Here is a 21,085-nt window from a genome sequence, read left to right on the forward strand (position 1 = left end):
CCGTGACGATCAGTGTAGGTCAAGTAGAATGGGGGCGAAAGTCCTTGGCCTGCTGCCGTGTGTTATCAAGTACTGTACATGGTCCAGTAGATCGATAGACGATGCCCGAAATATTGAAGAAGAAATGAGGACAAATCATCGTTTTTTTTGTTTGTTTTTTTGGAATTACATTCAAACTTTGTTGTTTCGCCATGTACAGAATACACCAACATAAATTTGTTGTTGTTCGGATCGAAACCCACAAATCATATTATAAAGATGAATAATAATGAATCAACCAAAAGATACTATATTGAAGAGATTTGTTTGTTTTTTTTCTTTTGCTTTTATAAGATGTTGTTTGTTTTTTTTCTCAACGCAAACAGAGGGTGAGGCAGGAAAAAATGAGAGAGGAAACAAAAAGATCGGAAGTGAGGAAAGAAGGAGAAAATCACGAGGGACAAATCGAAAGGGCGGATGATTTCAATTGTTATGCAAAGCCATATACATTTCGTTTGTTGTTGTTTTTTTTTTGTTTCTTTTTCGTGTGATGAGGTTGTTTGCAATTGATCTATATCGAATTGAGAAAGAGCCAGAGAGAGAGAGAGAGAGCGGGTCGAATCTTTTTGCGCGAGTTTCTGCCATTTCGTGTTGTCGAATAGGAAAAGTGAATGGACCAACTGCAATTTGTAAACGAGGACAAAGATCGGACAAAAACGAAAGATATCCATGAGAAACGAATAGACTTTTGTTGTTGTTGGCTAGTTCGGGGGAGAAATTGAACAAGGATGAATAAACTAATACGGAAAATGAGACCGATATTACATGCATAGCCTATATATAACGCAACAGAGAACGCTAGGAATATTAGTCCCGAACAAACATTTGGGTTTTCTATTCATTTTTTTTTTTCCTTTTTTTTAAATAATAAGGTCGATTATAAGAGAAATCACCGCGGACATGGCTATCTAGGATGTCGATTCGTCCAGCAATGAAAATCGTTCTAAATAAAAAAAAAATAAATAAATAATAATCAAAGACAAAAAAGCGCACCTAAATTTGACACTAGAAATCATCATCACGCACGTGAATTCTTCGACAAAAAAAAACCAAAAAAACAAATTGAATTTTAAATCATTATCCTATCAGGAGAAGGGTACGGAAGAAAACGAGGAGTTGTGTGTCTATATATTCAAAGCCTAACCGATTTTTTGTTTTTAATTGAATTTTTTTCAATAATGTGTCAATGGTTTTTCATTTTAACTCCTCGATTGTTTTGAATATATTGTCTCATAAAGGGGAAGGTGATTTCAGTACGGGACTTGGTATAGAAATTAGGTCCCCCCCTCCCTCTCTTCCCAAAGTAAAATTCAATTCAAAAGTTGTTCAGCGACTAAACGAGATGATTTTGATTTGATTAGAATCGATCTCCAAGTCGCAACTAATAGCGGCGAATATGCTGGTGATTACATGACAACAAATACATTTAAATAAAAAAAAAATGAGGACAGATAATGAAAAAAAAAATAAATAAAAAATAGACGGATGCGTAATGGGCCAATGAGGAGGGCAAGTTTCGGAGATTTCCAAAATTGGGAAAGGAAGGACGTGATGCATAATGACGACGGAAAGAATGTTACAATGGTCAAGATTTTTTGTCGATTTTCTCTTACTACGGCAGACAAATCAATTTTCTAAATGTGGTTCATGTTTTTATGTACCTCCATTCCAATCGGACACTAACAAATTCCTAGCGGTTTTTACACACAGTTATAAACGCACAAAAGCATCTACAAAAGTTATCGAAACCCAATGTCTCATTAAAAAAACCAAACAAATGAAGAAATTTTGTGCTGAGCCAATTGTTTTTCCCTTTTCTAATATACGCATAATGACAGTATGTATAAATAGAGCTGAATTTAAATATCCCCCCCGCATATTCTCTGACGAAATGTTGATTCTCATCAACACTTGCTGGTTGTGCGCTCTCTCTAAGTCTTTTCAATGTTTTCTTGCGTTTGGAAATTGACTTTGGAAATGAAAAAATAGATAAATAAAATAAAATACTGGATAAGGAGGAGTGAAGCGGAATGACCGCCATGCGAAATATAATATATATAATTATGTATACGGCAATCATTGTTTTTTTTAAATGTCTTTTGTAACGTTTTTAGGTTTATGTGTTTTCACCTCCCGTGTCAAATAATAAGCGCTATCAGAATAGCTACGTTGATCGGGTGGCTTCAAACGTCCGTGGAAGGAGATGAAGAAAGAGAAGAACAATCATATGGGGATCATAATTAGAGTATAATAACAAATACACACACACACACGCACGACGGTTGGGTATCGAAAGTGTCTTGTCTAATGCAAAGCTCTCATTATTTTTTGAATTTTCTTTTTTTTTTTAAGATAACCCCCAGAAGAAATTAAAAGCTTTGTTTCTCAATTTCTGTTACATGAAAGTCTGTCCCAACAGCCCAGCAAAAAAAAACAAAAAAACGAAAAAAACCAAAACCAAAAGGAAATTTCCCCCGTTTTACAAATAATTGTCTTCTTCTTGAATCTAAACATATGATTGTATCGGATGGAAACGATGGAATCCACATATATTAAAGAACAAATAGTTACGAGCGTGCTGGAGACCGAAACAACACAAACTAAACAAAACTTTAAAAAAAAAAATTCTTGTGTTCAAAATGAATTTAAAAAAAAATAATAATCAAATAGGAAGGAAGGGACAATATGCCATTATGGCAGCAGCATTAATATGCGCTGGATGTGTATGTACGTGTTTGTCTGTGCAGTGTTTCACTTTGTGTTGTTCTCTCTCTCACTCTCTCTCTCAGTCTATAAGAAGAGTTTGAACCTTTGCCAAATCTACTTGTTCGTTATGTTGTTTATTTGGGAGGGTTCTAATTATCCGCTCGATGGGGGTGGGTGTGGTTAAAGAGCAACATTTGCGAGCAAACGGCCAAGGAAAAAAACAAAAGGACAATACACAGGGCGTATCTCTGAAGGATCGGTTAAAGGACGAGAAGAGGTCCTTACAGAGTATGATGGACAATACAACGCAAAAGAGGAATAAGCAAGAGAAAACGAAAGAATAAATTAAACTGGGTGATTAATACAATCGAACGGATCATTGTTGTCATTCGGTAAACATCAATTAGTTTTTGCCCCCTCGTTGAAACGCCATTCATTTGTTGTCTTCCCAATCCTGAGTACTCATTTGATCGATTTAGATGCAAGTGATAATTGACTAGTTAACAACCAAAACAATGTCGCCGTCTTCGCACGTTTCAAGTGCCACTTGTCTAATAACGAGCTCAGTGGACGACCTGCGGACACACAAAGGACGACACAAGACCATTTCAATTTCGAGATGGACCAACACTTCAGTGTGTCCAGGAGCACGGGGTACCAATTAAAAGAAATGTTTGAATTGCCTGTCAGCTGCCCACCCCCGCCCTGTAGGCGGAAAATAAAAAATGGTAACCCCCAATCTGATTGATCTACGTCGACCATTTTGTATTATTATGATTATAATTATTTTTTTTTTTACATCAAAGACTACAAATGATCGAATTTCAGGGTTCCTCTTTCAATTCCTCTGTCTTTTGTGTGACTAGCCTCTTTGACGTTTTCAAATGTGTGAATATTTAAAAAGGGCTTCGAGTTGGTTCGTTCAATCTCTTGCTCTGCTTTTCGGTCACGCCGTGTGCGTTAAAGAAACGGGAAAATATTAAAAACAAATGAAAGAAAAGCGTGCGCAGAAAAAAAAAGAAAAAAAAAATGAGCTGCTTTTTTTTTTTTTATATTCAAAAGATTGGAATGTCATCTCCTGTGCACACGGCACGCACACCGCCTTCTTGGGTTTGCTGGCCCTCGACATTGTTGCAACTTTTTTTTTGTTTGTTTGTTTTTAATTTTTATGGTAATATGAATCCCCCCTCCCCCTTTTTTGTGCTCTCGGTATTATACTGTCGTTCGTCTTTTCTTTTCTTTTTTTTTTTCATTTGTTTTGGCTTTTCTTTTCGCATTAAACGGTGGAGACGGTCAAGGTATTTAGGAGGGCCATTGACTAGCGTTCACTTCATTCGAGACAGAGAACAGGAGAAAAGAGGTTGATGGCTGCCGTGGGCAGACAACATCCGGTGGAAAGCAAAACAAGTGAAAATTAAAGATTTGAAAATAAAATAAAAAAAAAAAAAAGAGCCAAGGAGAAAAATTAGAAAATAAAACACAACAATAATATGCAAGGGAAGGTAATTGACAGTCGGGGGGGCATAAGAGATACGGAGGATGAGCTTGCTCTTCTTTTGTTGCGCTAAATATGATCCAAATTGTTGGGATTTTGTGTCTGTGTTGACGTCATCAGTATGTGCGTGTGATATTTCTCTCATTTTCTTTTTTTTTTTTTCGGCCAATGGCGGGAGAAAAAAGGACGTTGCCCAACTCCAAAAAAATAAAAAAACAAAAAAAAACAAACAAAAACATTAAATTAAACGAAGGAACACAAAACTGGAGAATGAATCGAAAGTTCAATATGTAAAGTGGCGGGGGATCTGGCAGAAAAGGTGTGGCACTCAGTAGAGGCCGCATCCTCGTAGATTGTTGGCGATGATGACGTCGGTGACGGCGTCGAACACGAACTGGATGTTGGTCGTGTCCGTGGCGCACGTCATGTGGCAGTAGATCTCCTTGGTCGTTGATTTATTCTTGTTCTCAAACTGCGCCTGGATGTAGGCCGCCGCTTCGCCGTACTCTTGCGCACCTGTCCAACAATTTGAATATTCAATCCGATGTGACACGGGAGAGCGACGGTCTCTTGTTACCTGTGTACTCTGGGAAGCAGATGGTCAAAGGAGATTTCTTGATTTTCTCTTCAAAGAGATCCTTTTTGTTGAGGAAGAGAATGATGGACGTGTCCGTGAACCACTTGTTGTTGCAAATCGAGTCGAACAATTTCAAACTCTCTTGCATTCGATTCTGTCAAGATTTTTTAAGAACAAATGTATGGTCGATATTCGAGTCAGTAGACTATATATCCAATGAAATTATTTACGGTGGTTTCATCTTCGTGGAGCACTTGATCGTATTCGGACATGGCCACGCAAAAGATGATGGCCGTCACGTCTTCGAAGCAATGGATCCACTTCTTCCGCTCGGAGCGCTGGCCTCCAACGTCGAACAGCCTGAGCACAGCAATGCATTATTCGGCAAAAATGTAAATGACCAATCAAACTGGAATTCGGCTGGCAAACGGCAGCTTACTTGAAATTGAGGTTTTTGAAAGAAAAATGGACTTCGACAATGCCGGTGGTCTTGACTCGCGTTCGCAGAATATCCTGTTCGGTTGGCTGGTAATCCTTGGCTCCCAGTCGGTCCAAATCGTCCAAAAAGCTGTGCGTTGCCACAAAGGACAAGAACGGAGATCAATTTAATTTCATAAATAGAAACCAGGTCCATTTTTTTTTTTCAAATCAAAAATCCTTTCCATTCCCGTTAATGTATATGCTTAATATTATGAAATTTGAAAGCTGAGTAATCATTCGTCTGCATGCAAATGTGCCCTAATCATCAACGGATTGTCAATCGGTTCCTTGAGTTTGTTCTTGTGCTTACTATTTAGCGGAATCGTTGAGCTGGTATTCATTGGATCTGCCGAAGCATTCTTGGACCCCGGAATCGATCCACAGTCGTTTCATGGCGGCCAGCAACTCCTCGGAGAACGGCTCCGTGTCTTCCATGCGCGAAATGACGTCCATCACCATCTTGGCATCGGGCTAAACAGTTTTCGTGATGTAGGTTCACGTCCAAAAAAAAAAGAGATTTAAAAGACAATGAATTAAGCTCTTGTCTTTTCATCCGATGCGGATCTTATTGTTTGAATGCGAATTTTGTGTCGTGTGATAATGGAACACATTTATTTTATAATTTTTTTTTTAAAGCTATTGCCCCATAAATCCGGTTGGTCGATAAAAGAAAAAAGGGACCCAACGAAGATGAAGAAAAGAAGATAAACAGAGAGAGCCATCTAGCGGTCGGGAATATATATATGTGCGTGCGGGTGATTCTATCGCGACCGGCACAAGCGCACGACGAACCACGGTCTAACGCTGTCTGGGGCCAAAGAGGATCAATAAATAAATAGCATTCAAGAGAGAGAGAGAGTGAGAAAGAGAAAGAGGGTTTTCGGAGGTTTTTCAAAAGGATAAATAATACAGAGAGACGTCAACCCATTTATTGATCGAACTATTAATATCGTTGGGAGGGTTGGGGGCGGTTTGGTCTGTAAGCAGTACACTTGTGTATCCTCTCTGTCTGTTGATGTTCTTTTCTGCTTGAACGTTTTCTTCCTCTTTACTGCAAGTTTTTGCCCCTTTCTATTTTTGGGGTCAATCTCGACGTCACATGCCACCGCCAAACATTTCCGAAAGTCAAGCGCCCGAGTTCCCTGTACTCGTTTTCGGGTGGTGGTTACATCGTTCACGAGAAATTTAGGAGGCAAAAGAAAAGTTTGATCCATCCTTGAATTGGGCGAAGGCTGATAACAACTTTAAAAGAAATGAAAATTCTATGATCGATTAAATGCGAGCCCGCGTAACCAGGCATTTTGAATATGATTATCGATTAAATCGTTCGGTCAATACAAAAAGCGTTCCTGCGCTCTTCAAAAGAAAACGGAAAATGAATAGATGAGTGAAACAAAAAATGTTTGCAACTAATTCAAAGAAAGAAAAAAAGAAAAGCAATGCTAGCGTTGCTATAGTAGCGACAAGGGCAAAAGATAAGCCGGAAGAGTCGACAAATCATATTGGAACGGAACTATCAATCCCTTTTTGCGTGTGCGTGTCTCGGCTTGTTCCTTATAAAAGAAACAAGAGGAAGCCTCTCTTTTTTTTTTTTACCCTCCTTCCTGCACGTTTATAATAGCTCTATTGCGCCTTCGTTCTATTTTATTTTTTTTTTTTTCAGCCTCTTTTCTTCTTCCTTGTCTGCTTGCCCTCCCTTCTCTCCCTCATCCAATAAGATTGCCACCGAGACGCTCACGTCTTGACTGAAATCTCGAGCTGGCCGTGTAGTACATCGCACACACACAGTGCCGATCAATACTTTGGTCCCCTTCGTCTCTTTGCGCCTTTCAATTCCGTTCGTTGCCTCTCTCTCTTCTCTTTTTTTCATTCTCAAATACACAACAGGAAAGGAAGCCATCCAATGAGGAATCTTGGCCACTTTCAATTGTTCCCATTTACGTGCTGTCGTTCTTAATGTACACGTAGACGTGAGTGTAGACGCCATTGTGGTGGCAACTATATTTCGTAGGCCTTTCTATAATCGATTTTTACTTGAGTCGCATCAGCGTTTAACTTGATGACATTTAAAAAAAAGCTAATTGTTCTATTAAAACTGCCATCTTTGCCACTTCCTTTAATTCATCGGGAATAAACACAAAACAAAAAACAGCAAGCGCAATTCGGAAATTATAGCGTGTACATACATGCGCACGGAAAATGACGTGATTACTTGTCGTGATCAATTCTTCAAAAGGATAAATAAAAATAAAAAATAAAATTGGCACGGAAGGTCGGCATCCGACTTTCTCGTCGATGTGCCGATCACGTGTCGCGCATTTCTATAGACGCTGGAAAACTTTTTGCGCCTGAGGCTTCTTTAATCTCGTGACATTTTCACGAAGCAGGCCCTTGTCTACCTATTCTGCTCGCAAAGTTACACCTCATGCGTTACTTGGGTATATCTCTTTGAAACCGGAATTGCCCTAGGTCCACTGACACATAATCTTCCCGACTTGCAAACAAAAACAAACGCAAAATTGAAGTGCAGTCCCTTCGTGCTGCGTCCATAGTGGATATATAGTCTATAATATACACCACGGAACTTCACACACAATCTTTCCGCTGAAGGGCCAAACCCAACATAAAAAATAAAAAAATAAAGATGGCAGTGCCGGAGGACACGGCGTTTGATAAAAACGGGACCGAAGGGCATATAGAACACACAGCGATCATGCATCCATCAAAAGTTTCGTTGCTCGTGCGGTCCTGTAATTTAATATGTAAATTTTTTTGTTTCTCCTTCGGAAGTTGCCAACTTATTGGAAGAGCCAATTCGAATGGTGGACGTTCGTGACGTACATTCTCTACAATTTTCATTTGCATCGAAAGCCAAAACCTTATGGAGTATCGATGTAGAATGAAAGACACTCCCCTTTTATAGTCTTAACTCAAGTCTAAATAAGAACAAAGGAGAAAACGTTATTGCCTTCATATTCAAAAATGAACTGCGACATGCTAACCCTGTATACAGGGTAGCTATTATCGATCCAAATGCATTTACGTTTACTGTATTTAAAAAAGAAAGAAAACAAAACAATCCCGCAGCAGTTGCTTTGCTTATTTTGTCTGAACGGACTCGATGAACGCTTTACATTATCAGAAGGAATTTCAGATGAAAACAAAATGACACGAGGCGAACGGTCGTGATTGTTGTTCCAACACTGTCCCATCAGTCCCCCGTTTTCTTCAGCTATTTTTATATCCGATTACAAAACGTGAAATTGCCGTGCCAAGAAAGTCATTTAAGATTTTTTCGCGTCTATGCCATCGCTATACGCTGAACGGACCTTTCGTTCTTGTTCTAACCTGAAGTGGAACTGAGACGAGGATCATATCCCCCTTTTTTTTTGTTGTTTTTAAATTATTATTTCTTTCTGCTTGGCTGCTCGGACGGGGTTTTCAGAGGGAAGAGCGCGGACGGATTGAGAAGGTCACGTGGGGATGACGTCGTTTTTCATTTGACCTAAACCCAGCGCTGTCTTTGTTGTTGGATAACACGCGTTTATCGTTCACCCCCGGCCGCTGTTTCGGAAAAAACCGCCAACTGGAAACGTTTGAAAATGTTCATAGGTTAAGTTTCACGCTTGACGTGCTGCACGTCGTAGACGGGTTGGTGATAGCGTAACTGTGGAAAAAAGAGGACCATGGCCCAGCTGCGGATTCAAAGCGAAGGAAAGAAGAATTAAAGCAAAAAAAAAAATAATAATGTTGAAAAAAAAATGTAAAGATGGAAAGAAGCCGCGATCCATTGTTTCCGGAAATGTTATATTTCGATGTTGGAAAGATTTGAAAGAGACGCAATAATATCAAAAAGAAGAGAGGAATTCAGTTTTTTTAAAAGCCAGAAAGAAAGTGGGGCAAAAGAAAAGGAACAGATGAAGAATGCTTGACTTGTTGCCAGTTCTGTATAAAATAGCGCAAGGAAAGCGTGTAGACCTCCAACAGAAAACGAAAAAACGAAATAAAATTTGAAAGAAATGTACGGAAAATGACAAGAAGGACGACGATGGCGTTCAGACGTCTTCATTGTTCTTTCGTCTTTTTTGTTCTCTTTTTTTTTTCCCATCGGGAATTGTTGGATGTCTCGTCGCTACACGAGTGTATTTTTATTTGCGTGTGTCATAGCTTCTAGCGTGGCCGACATCTTTGTTTTTATTTTGCTACGATACTTTATTCTATTCCCACTTGTCTTTTTTTGAATACGGCGCCGCGATGAATTCTAATCCCTAAACAATTTTTCATCCTGTAATTTCATTATTTATTTTATTTTATTTTTTTTTTGTTTTAACTTTTTGCAGTGACGTCTATTGTACCGATCCGGAATAAGGAAGTAACAGCGGAAATGTGTCGGAAGATAACGGAAAAGCAGAAGCGAAACAAGGGACAAGATAAATGCGAGAGGAAGGAAGCCGAGCGCAACTGCTGACATCTGACAGCACCAAAGGTAATAATAATAATAAATAGGCCCTCGTCTAATTTGGACGAGATGCGGATTTACTTGGCCGCAATTCCCTCCTCCCCCCTTTTTTTTTATTTACTCCGACAAATATTGCGCTCCAGAAGAACCACCCATCCACATCCCCCCACCAACAACAACAAAAAAGAAAGATCAAGAAGAAGAAAAAAAAAAAAAAAGAGTTTCTTCAGTCTGCGTGCGTGCCGGCTGTTTTAGATGAAATGAGAGTTTAGGGAGGTTGTATAACTCATCCGCCGCGATATAGGGGAAACGTCGCTGGCGTCGCTCCCCACCCAACTTGCACAAGCAAGCTTCGCGTTGTATATAGAGCCCGATGGGTGGCACACCAGAACATGGGAGGGAACTATAACGTGAGGGGAGGGGGGACTCAAATAGAGGGGGGAGGAAAAAAAAAAAAAAGAGGAACTCGGTCGACGCCACCGGACGTCGCCCGGGAGTCATATCGATCGATAGTTGTCGGAGCGAGTGAAGCGCCCCAACATAACACACAAAACGGAGACAGGGGTGGTTGAATAGAACAGTACGGGTGGTAGGGCAGCTGTAAAATAATAAAAAAGCTCTGCCCATAAATTCGTGAGACTGCGCGTTTCTTAACGTTTCCGATTTTCTTTTCGTAAAGGCACCAGCCACTTCCCTTCATTTTTAAAAACATTCTCATCGACCCGCGAATTATTTAAGTATCGAATTTTAAACAGATGCGGTTGGCAACATTGCGTAACGGAGCGCAGGGCTTGGCTGTGTCTGTATATTTATTAGACCACAGAGATAACACCAGACACGACGCCATCGTTGCCCCTCCCTTTTCTTTTTCAACTCCGGGCCATCTGCTTCCATCTTCCCGCGATATGATGAAAGGCAACTCATGTCGAACGCGGCGCCAACATCCGCAGCCCCCATAGCCCCCCCAACATCACACCAATAACCTCTTTAGAGCTCTCAATGCCGTCGTCAAACATCGAACAAGTGATAAGATCTAAAAAGGAAGAAGCCATGCAAAAAGTGGGTAGCAAAAGGGTCGGTGCGGCGGTGAATCTACCGCTTACACACGCTGAAAGGTAGATATTGTATAACCTATATGATTATATAGATGGCTAACAGACGGGGGCATTGCCAACTGATTGTGTGTATATACTTCCTCCGTCCGTGCTGTGCAGAGATACGGAACTATCGGTGGTCATGGAGACCAGTGTTATTATTCTTTCTCCCCCCTTTTTTTGAGTAGATCATTATATTCGTATTTATTTTATTTTCTTTTTTTTTTTTTTTTTATTGTTATGATTATTTACCTCTCTCTCGTTGTTGACGAATGAAATGCCCAAGTTAGGCATGGCTCTCAGAATGGCCACCAGCGACTGAATGGTGTTGCTGTAGACAACCGGCCGGTATTGTTTGAAATCATCCGATGTGAAGCCGCTCTCGTGAATAATTCTAGGTAGAAATTAGAAAACCAATTACCATTTTGTTTGAATGTCATGTGGATTCACTTATTTGTTGTTGGTTCTCGTCTTAAAATTAGTTTATTCACAATTTGTTTGTTTCATTCGATTTCGACTGTTTAGCTTTTACCAGGTGTAGCGTTTCTGTACGTTTCGTGGATGCTCCAAGGTAACGAGCTAACAAAACATGGCACAACGAGCAACTAACAACTTTTGTTTCAGTTAAAGGGCGTTGTATATACACAAAATATTGTATCATTTCGCTTCATTTCGCCCTCAAACAAAATGCGTGGTCTGCGTGACTCCAAACAATATCTCCGACAAATTGAAACTGCTGCGCAGATGTCTACCAATTGCAAAATATATTTTGAAAAAAAAAAAAAGGAAATGCCTAGCACTATAAGCGTGTATACAATTTCAAAGAAAGTGAATATCGACTCATCTCTGGATCAATAGTTAAACCAACAGTGCTGCCTTACTTCTAACGCTTTTGATAAAATCCATTAAAACTAAGCTGCCTCGATTCCGATAAGATGTGTCAACAATGCGCTAGATTTCCCATTGAAATCGAAATCGATAACATCCGTCGTTTGAATTGATCGTAGATGAATTCAACGGATGTATGGAAGTTTGACATCGATCCATTGTACCCATCAACGTCTTAAAATATACAGCGCTCAATCATTTTTATAAGGAAAGAAAGGACAAAACTACTTACTTCATCTGTTTCACGATGGTACTTTTACCCGATTCGCCAGCACCTGAAATTAAAAAAAAAGGGGGGGAAAGACATTAGGATCATGTGACATTTTCTCTCGTTTTCACATTTTCATTTCTAACGGTTGAATGTGTTTCTAGATGACGCACAATAACCGACAAATGGCAGTGGTTAAAATTCATTCTCCCTTTTAAAATTTGTGTTCTCGAAAATTGTTTTGCCTTTCAAATTCAACTTCCCTTTCATGATTGCTCCTTAAAAAACAACAAACATCCTCTCAGAAAAAGAAAATCTTAAAAAAACAAAAAACATGTCGGCAATTATTAACGGACGAACTAATAACACAGCGCGTATCGCCTTACGTCATCCCGTTCTTTATAAATTTCGTTTTCGTCTACCATTCTTAATTTGCGCTGTGCTCCATAAAAAAAAAAAGGCTCCACCCCAAACAGCATGGCGGCCATGCACATCTGAACTGCTCTTCTTCTCTGTCCTTTGTAAACATCTTTCAAAACTTTAAAACCCATTCATAATTTTTCCTTTCTTTCCGTTCCATCTTCTTCGCAACGGAGAATAAAAGAATTAACCAGCACACAAACCAACTAAGATTAAGCGTAAAAACGAGGTCGCCGACAGGAAAAAGGCGAGGAAAAAGAATATATTTAAGAAGCCAAACGAACGGTCCCTCTCGTATATTTAATGAAGGTGGGGGGGAAAAATGAACAAGTCTTTAATTTTTCTTTTAGTTTTCATTTCCTTCTTCTACGTCATCCGGTGACTATATCCATCGGCTTCCAAGACATTCCAAACTATATACAGCAAGCATATTATTCCCTCCTGCGTGTATACACACTTATACGTGTCCATATCGATTGGTGTGTATAGTCTAAGCAACATACTATAGCCTACCTACAACCGTCTATGTAGAGAGTATATACACGTTTTTAATATACGCATAGACGAACTATAATCGGATCGGTTCGTTTGTATATACACCAAACGGTTGGCCTGGCTGTTTTCCGCTGCTTCTTTATACTTTGTGCTCAAGCTGGCTTTTTGCTCGCTAGCCGGCCGTTTCTAAAATTAGCTATACCCCCAGATGAAAAAATCGTCGTTGTTTGTCTTGCTTCTTCCCCTCTTCTTTTCTAAAGCTCTTTTTTTTTCTTTTTCTTTGGCTTTTTCGGCTGTGCTACTGTTGAAACACAACTCCCTTCTCCATCATGACTTTTTTGCTATGTGCTATGTAGCCAATGTGGAACTTGCTATAGTTACACATTGTTTTGTTTTTCTTTGTTTTGTTTTTGTTGTTTTCTTCCCTCTGAACGTACGTCTTTTGTCTTCAATACCTCAAAAGCCAACGCCCTATTGTTATGACTCCTCCATCGACCTATTCGACCCGGCCGAAACGTTCCGCGTTCATGTTAAACCGACAGAAAGAACACGGAAGAAATAATCTTCCGACATATTTTGACGAGATTTACATTTCACAGAAAAAAACAAATTCACGCGATGAAACATTATGCACATTTACGTTATATCGCCCCCCCATTTTTGTTAGTTTTTTTTTTTCTCCGGGTATGAAACAGAAAGGAAAACACATTCGAGGAGGGTTATAGACCTCTCTCCATGTCTCTCTGTCTCTCTGTCTCTCTCCCTGGTTTTACTCATTTTTTTGATTTTGTTTTCTCCCCTCTCTGTTCGTTCCAAGTTCTCCAGTGTCGTGACACAGCAGCTGCGCTTTGGGGTGAACATGTTGTCATAGCGCCCGCGCTTGTGTAATAAAACAGAGCCCGGCACACGATATATATGAGAAAGAGCAACAAAAATCGACCAGCCCCGACAAATTCCGTAATTCTTTGTAACGTGAAATCGATGAAATCATTTAAAAACCGTGAATTTTACTATGTCGTTCGAGCCTTCAGTTACTTGTCAAGTGGCGAAACCATTTCGAAGCGCCGTCGAGGAGCCCGTCGAGGAGACAAAAGCTGATGTCATGTAATTAAAACCAATCTAGCGGCTATGGCCGCCATCGTCGGTCGGTTTCGTAAAAGTTATTATTATTTTATTTTTAAAAATTTATTGTTGAAGAAAGAGATTTTAAAAAAAATAGAGGAGAAAAATTTAAAAAAAAATGTTCAATGGCGGACGTCGGTTTCGAAACATGAACGACGAAGCGTACCCATCGTATTAGCCTTGCGCAGTAGTATTGATCGCCGTGTGCGCGCGTCCCTCCCCTTTCCCTTCTCGTAACAAGCCAACGCCACTGCCATCGTTTTTTTTTTTTTTATATTTTTTTACTTCAACATCCTGTTATTACTTTATGATTTCAATCCAACCAATCTTCTTTTTTGACAAATAGTTCCTACCCTGACTCTCCGAAACAAAACCTAATCAAGAAATATGAGAAGATAAGAAATGCAGTCTTTTTCTAATGCAATTGTCTGTACTTGTGTTCCATCTTTTCGTTATCAATATTCATTTTTTTTTTAAAGAGTCACTTTGGGATTGCTGCCTAAGCTGTTAAGACCCAAAGTAAAAAATAAAAAAGGACAGACACACAAAATAAAAAATTTTATTATTTAAAAAAATAAAAATATCGTCATTGCGTTTCGTTATTGCTTACCGAGAAGCAGCAGTTTGATATCTTTGGCCGCTTGGATGCCATCTTCTTTGAGGTTCTTCTCGATGAGCTTGGAACGGGCAACGGCCGCCCTCTCCTCTGCCGACATGGCGCAACCCATTTTCGGTAAACTCCAATCCTTCAAGCGAGACAACGTGAATGCTGCAATGGTTTTTTCTTTTTTTTGCTGTTGTTGTTGTTGAATGCAGTAGATGTTTTGGCGGCGGTTGTGGCCGGAAAAAACGCCGCAAAAAAAAACAAAATCAAATAGCAGAAGAATTTCTTCTTCTTTTGTTTGCTACTTGGATCCCCCCTCTTTTTTGCGTGTGGATCTCTTGCAACAACGGCGACGAAGAGAAGGTCGACGATGACGTCGACAGCCGTGTCGACAGCTGACTTTGTGCTGTATATATATCACCGCTGGCGAGACTGGCTGGCTGTCCTCGACATCCGCGATCGTCGTTTCGCCACCGCCGCGTTACGTTTACACACTCCAAAAAAACCGGACGTGCAACCCACTCGCACAGATACACACACCACACACTCACAAACACTCACTTGGCGAATTCAGTTTCCCTAATCAGATGGAGGGGCAACGATGAAAGAGTAAAGCAAAATAAAATAAAAAAAAATATGAAAAAAAATGAGGGATGTCTTTCAAATGTGTTTTGTTTGGTCGTTTCAAACGTGTGATGACACGCCCAACTTTAAGCGGTTCTCTTTTTTTGTGACACAGTTTGAGAGGCGAGACACTCAGAAGAGCACGCAGACCAACGACCAGGAGGCAGCAGACATAACTGGTGAATGAGGCAGAAAATGAGAGTAAAGAAGAAGCAAACGACGAATCAGTTGCCCTGCGCTGTCCGTGCCGTTCGCAACAATTTACACGGAAGCAACAAACAAAACACACCCACTGGCGCAGATAATTGTTGTCGCACCAATGTCTGCTGTAACATTGGCCAAAATCACTCGCCAATCAGACGATCAATTTCAGTCCCCTATAGAACATCCCCCCCCCACACAAAAAAAAAAAAAAGAAAAGAACGGCAGCAAAAATCTTTTCCCGATTTTTGGTTTTCCTTCCCGCTAATTGGATGATGGGTGATAACAATGGCAGTTTTGCTTCCGTGAATTTTGTTTCTTTTTTGTTTGTTTGTTTTTTCTTCTTTTTCGGTGCGACCCGCTCTTTTAATGGATGTGTGTGCGCCCCCGAGTATTGAAAGCTACTGGACGCGCCTGGTCTGTCCCTGCTCCGTGCCCTCACGTACCACACGAGAGTGAGGCAGACGTCGCCGGTCGGGAGGGTGAAGCGCCGCCGCATCCGCTCCATCTTTTTCTTTTTTTTTTTTTTTTGCTTCTTAGTTGCTGCTGCTGGCGTCGAACCAAGACCACCTCTCTCCGCTTTTCGTGCCACCCTCTTTCTGTTTGTTACCCTCCCACGTTGAGCTTTTCGGTTGCTGACTCCCTATCTAACCACCTCTTCACGTACCGAGGGTGATGGGCAACCCCCTCCCTTGCCCACCCAGAGAGACCAGCCTCATCATCCTACCCGGTTCTGTACATCGAAACCGACGTCGCCAAGCCAACGCTGAAGCGGCTGCGCTTAGCCAAAAAATCAATGATTTCCTTCATCCATCGCCAACCCACCCCAGCCCACTTCTGCCTCATTCTTCTCTCTCTAGTTGTACATCGAATATACTCCTCTTCTTCGTGCGGACTCCCCATCCATCTCAACTCCACCCTATAGTAGCTGTAGAGAGAGAGAGAGAGTCCCTCCTTGTCTCTCGCATTCCCCCCTTTTTTTTTCTTTCTTTCTTTCTTTCGGTTTGTTGGCTCTTATCCCCGTTTTCTCTTACACCCTGGCTTTCATCAAGATCTTGCTCGTGCACGTCCATCCTTCCGCCTCCGCTTTTCCTTTCCTCAGCCCGTCAATAATGTCGCGCTTATCCCGGCTCTCTCTTTGGCCAGTTCTTCGCTTCAATCGTCCTGCAGGCCTTCCAACATCCTACTGTGCCTGCCCCACAAGATGGAGTTATATACGCCTGGATCCTTATGCCAACGGTTAACGTTGCACTATTCAATTCGCCCAGCTCGCTCTGCCTTTGCACATAGACACATAGACTGCTAGTCCTATATATATATTCAGGCCGACGGGCGTATCAACAATTCCCTGTGCAGCATATATAGCCCTATATATATATATCCCCCCCGGTTGTTCCAGCGGATCAATGATCTAATACTATATACCATCCTGCCTCTATGTTGTATAGGTAATTCCCGTTCGTTTATTCCCTACCGGGTTGCAAGTATTATTTTTTTTTTCTTTTGGCCTACAAGTGCTAGATGGAAACCCTAACTGCATCCGCCAGTGTAATTTGCATATGAACTGATGTTTGTGGGGTAGAGAACTGTCAGTTTAAATAGGATTTTCTGCATATCCAGGAAATGTATACCGGATGCGCTGAAAAGTATTCGAAGGTGTTTGTGCCCATTTTCTTTTATTTGCCCATCAATCGGCTCGTGTGCGTTTGGATAAAATAATAGAAGGCAGAATGTCATCATCGTGCAACGTGAGGATGGCTGCGTTTGGAATACACACACACACATACAAAAAAGGATAAACCAAGGGCCATTTGGTTTTCTTGAAGGCCTATACGGATTATTATTGAAAAAAGAAAAAAATGGTTGCTGCCAACTGCAAACATATACAATTCAAATTGACGGACGTTTCCCTTTTCAATTTTTTTTTTTTTTTTTTACATTCGTCGTATCTGGTTTTATCCGTTTATGTTTCTAAGTGACGCACTGACTGATTGGCAGTGTGGCGAATAAACGGGATAGAAAAAATAGCATTTAAAGAAAACAAACGTTAAAGTTGGCGCAAGCGCAGTGAAACCTTTCTTGTTGCCTAACGAATTAGAACTGAAGTAACCAACTTTATATTCGACATCAAATGTCGGTTCACTGCATTCGGCGACATTTGTTCCACCTCTTCGCCCGCCGTCGTGTGAAAAGAAGAAGTTCAAGGCAGTAGCGATAAATAAATGCGAACTCGTTACGACAACCTTTAGAACGATGCTTTTCCTTTTCTTCCCACCGGTCTCTGTCTTAGAGTGCGTGAAACTAATGTATGCTTATAACAACAACTTACGATATTTACATGCAAAGAAAAAAAACAAAAAAACGTGTGGGTTGGAGCGCCTTTTGCCCATCATTTTTGTGCTGTCCAGGGTGGGAACTGTTATCGATTGGGCGCGCTAGACCATGCCGTATAGTTTCCTGGCTATATAGTATCCAGGGCTCTTGTTGCTGTTCATGTATCGCTGCTGTTACTGTTGCTGGCCTCATTCAATAAACTGTATTTTCTTTTCCTTTCTTTGATGGTCCTTGGTCCAGCACGCAGGACCCCATCGCTTCCAATGTTCTTCTTTTTCTTCTTCACGGCCTATATAGTCGCCTGATGCATTACGTGATGTAGTGCGCCATTTTACGAGTGGCAAACTTGACCGAAGAAGCAATCAAAGACGCAATTGGCTGGTTGTATACGGACTAAAGCCGAAATAAACTATAAGATGTTAAATTATCAGACGCTGTATATGCACTTTCATCACACTATTCAAACTTTGGCGACGCCAACGGATTTCGCAGCGTTTCTCTCTTCATCGATGTTGGTAGACAGCGAGATGGAAACGGGTAATGCAATTTAGAATATCGACTTGCGCAACCCAGTTTTGATAAAAGCCCAAGTTGTTGGCCAACATCAAAAGCCAAAAAACTTCTTTTAGCGCCAGCAAAAACAGCTCGCGTTATTTTCATTCGCCAAACGTTCGTGTTGTGTTTGTCTTCCTCTTCGAATCCCTTTATCATCAAGGATCACTATCGCCGAACGCCTTCTCCTTTCAGTATATCTCTTATTTCTAAACGTATCGAGGAAATTGGCTTTGGGACTAGGTCAAAAGTGTTGCGAGTCACACGCAGACGAAATGCCGTTCTCTGCCAGTGCATCGGATAGCCAAAGAGCGGGACGACCTTCTGACATATTTGACGTAAGCTATTGAACTCGATAATTCATTGGCTATGAATATTCATGCTCCTCGTTTTTTTTATTTTATTCCATGATAAACGCCTTTGCTATCACGGTGACCTCGATATCTGATTCTGATTCGCTTCTGCATTAGTTGATTTGCGTTCGGAATTGTGCAGAATAAGTTTCTCTATACCGGTATTCATCTACTTATGTCTGATTTAATGATCGTCCTCTACTGCGCTGCTTTGAGAGATCAAGAGAATTCGAAGAACAGAGAGAGCGCTAAGGATATTTAGCAAAAAAAAAAAAAAAGAGGCAACGAGCAAAAAAAAATAATAATCAGTTTCCACGTAGAGACCACCATTCCCTAATGAGAGTGGATGTGAGCGTCAGTATAACGAACGGGGGACCCGCCCGGTAACCAAAATAAGCTGTGCGTGTCACTCTGTAACTAAAAATAAAAACCTTTCCGTCTTCCATTGACCGCACACCGACCACTTTCGCGATCGTTTTCTCTCTATAATCCGGTCTCTCTTATATTAGAAATGGAACGAGTACACGCCCTCTAATATGTATGCGACCTTCTTTTATTTACAACACTATACCGTCATTCTGCTTACATCGTTCCTTGACAGTACACAAGAGGAACCCGAAGCATCAGCTTGAATGAGAGGTGAATCAAGTGAAATTGTTGGTTCGCGAATGCTGCTGTTTTACCTTCAATTTGCGAACCCAGCGAATTTGTTTTATTTTTCGTTTCTTTAGAGGTTTGGGATATCGATAGCGAGGAGACAATCGTGTTATCTTGAGTACTCTTTCACATAATACCATACATAACTACTATACATTTTTGCCGAAAGTGATCGAACTGACAGTGACAGTTTTTTTTTTGGGCCCCCCAGGGATCGTAATCATTGTCATCGTAATTAAGACGGATAAATCTGGGTTTCGAGATCTCTGCTTCCGTCGAAGCTTCTCATCACAGTGCTGGCAGAAGCTTTATATAATCAAGAGGAATGGTATAGGTGCATTAACAATGGCGTCGACTGATTCAATGTCAGCCGCGGTAGGCCGCCATCAGAGTGGCATTTTAAATTCTTGTGTTGCAACTGCAAATAATGAGATGGTGCGGTGTCAACCTACGGCATCGTGCATTATGCGTGACTATGTAAATAGAAGTAAAGTCTGCAACGGTGACACAATAGACTTTGCTGAGGTGCGTATAATAGAGCTGGGACCGCATAAAAGGCTTTGGTAGTAAGTCGACAAAAGTAGTGAGAGAAAAAAAAATAATAATAATAAAGCCACCTACATCATAGTGGAAAGCCTTCTCTTGCGTGTTACGTGAAAAAAACTATCGACATACATACTGTTTTCTCCATTCGCCCTTTTTTTTGGGACTTTGATTTATGCTTATCATTATAAATACACAATATCTAAAACAGTGCGGCCGCAGCAAAGCATGGAGACACACCCTACTTTCATAGTTGAGCGAGTGACGTGTGGAACATGATACTACATGATGGAAGAGCAGCAGCATTTCGATGCTGACTCTTTTTGGGGTTTGCCGGTGTCCTTAACTCACATCGTCTTGTTCTTTTCTGGGAAGACGACTCGAAGGAAGAGGTTTTGACCCAAAATCCAACAGCCCTTTGACCCGCTAAAAGGTGTCAATCATGTTATGCTCGCATGCATCCTTCTGTGATTGGTGATCGTAAATAAGCGACCGTCATTCAACCGAGCGAAATGGAAAAGAAGGGAAGCATATGAAAGGACCTGATTTCGTTCGATTGCGATATTTCTGAAACGGTGATAGAATTTTATGCACCGTCTTGAAAAACTGCAAGCTGCACGTTTTTTTATTTCGCGCTCGTCAATATGCAAGATGTGCCATCTGATTTTGGTCTTGATTTTATGTGGAAATGGCAGCTTTCCGAAAGGTATTCTACATGTCTGTGGCAACAACAGCTGCTCAGATCTGCTAAAAAGCTGATCGTTCGTTTCCGTTTCCGAACGAAGTAAAACTCAATGACAAGCAAAATGCATCAAAAAGATAAACAAAAACCGTCGATGAACTATTTTTAACCTTGATAATCATGATCACTTTTAGTGATATGCTTTATGTCGACGGAGAGAGTATTGGGCATAGCCATCCGCTGATAGGAAAACTGTTGGCCCTAGACTGACGCCGTTTTTCAGTATTGTTAGGGGATAATTGATGTGGATCACGCGTTATTTAGCGAATTTCCCGATAGAAATTCTGACTAGATGAAAGAGACCAAATTTTCCCGATAGGGATTCTGTCTAGATGGGCTCACATGTAGTACACCACCGATGACGATTTTTACGATATTTCTCTCAATAGATGGCGTTTGCTGTAATAGGGATGTAACACAGGTTAAGGGTAGTCAGATATGTTTTATACGTTTTGTGGGTTAGTGTGCTGCCGGCTGCCGCTCCCGGACTAG

At 40.8% G+C, this 21,085-nt stretch overlaps 1 protein-coding gene across 1 annotated transcript; it reads right to left on the bottom strand.

Annotated features, from left to right (window-relative positions):
- Positions 1-273: 273 nt before the first annotated feature.
- LOC116916730 (guanine nucleotide-binding protein G(o) subunit alpha) lies at positions 274-15,847 on the bottom strand. Its single transcript, XM_032922062.2, has 8 exons — positions 14,594-15,847; positions 11,971-12,013; positions 11,103-11,244; positions 5,608-5,768; positions 5,257-5,385; positions 5,048-5,177; positions 4,818-4,971; positions 274-4,756 (listed from the first exon to the last, which is right to left on the bottom strand). The coding sequence occupies exons 1-8, from the start codon at positions 14,709-14,711 to the stop codon at positions 4,569-4,571; spliced, it is 1,065 nt and encodes a 354-aa protein (XP_032777953.1). The 5' UTR covers positions 14,712-15,847; the 3' UTR covers positions 274-4,568.
- Between the last annotated feature and the right edge of the window lie 5,238 nt (positions 15,848-21,085).

Source organism: Daphnia magna, linkage group LG2 (assembly GCF_020631705.1).
Source record: "Daphnia magna isolate NIES linkage group LG2, ASM2063170v1.1, whole genome shotgun sequence".
Classification (NCBI taxonomy): Eukaryota; Metazoa; Arthropoda; class Branchiopoda; order Diplostraca; family Daphniidae; genus Daphnia; species Daphnia magna.

Bases quoted from the DNA above. Each gene is read 5' to 3' on its own strand.
- LOC116916730 (XM_032922062.2), bottom strand. From the start codon at position 14,711: ATGGGTTGCGCCATGTCGGCAGAGGAGAGGGCGGCCGTTGCCCGTTCC. The intron at 11,245-11,970 runs GTAAGTAGTTTT...ATTTCTACCTAG, and splicing joins ACCATCGTGAAACAGATGAA to AATTATTCACGAGAGCGGCT. The intron at 5,178-5,256 runs GTAAGCTGCCGT...TGCTGTGCTCAG, and splicing joins TTCAAAAACCTCAATTTCAA to GCTGTTCGACGTTGGAGGCC.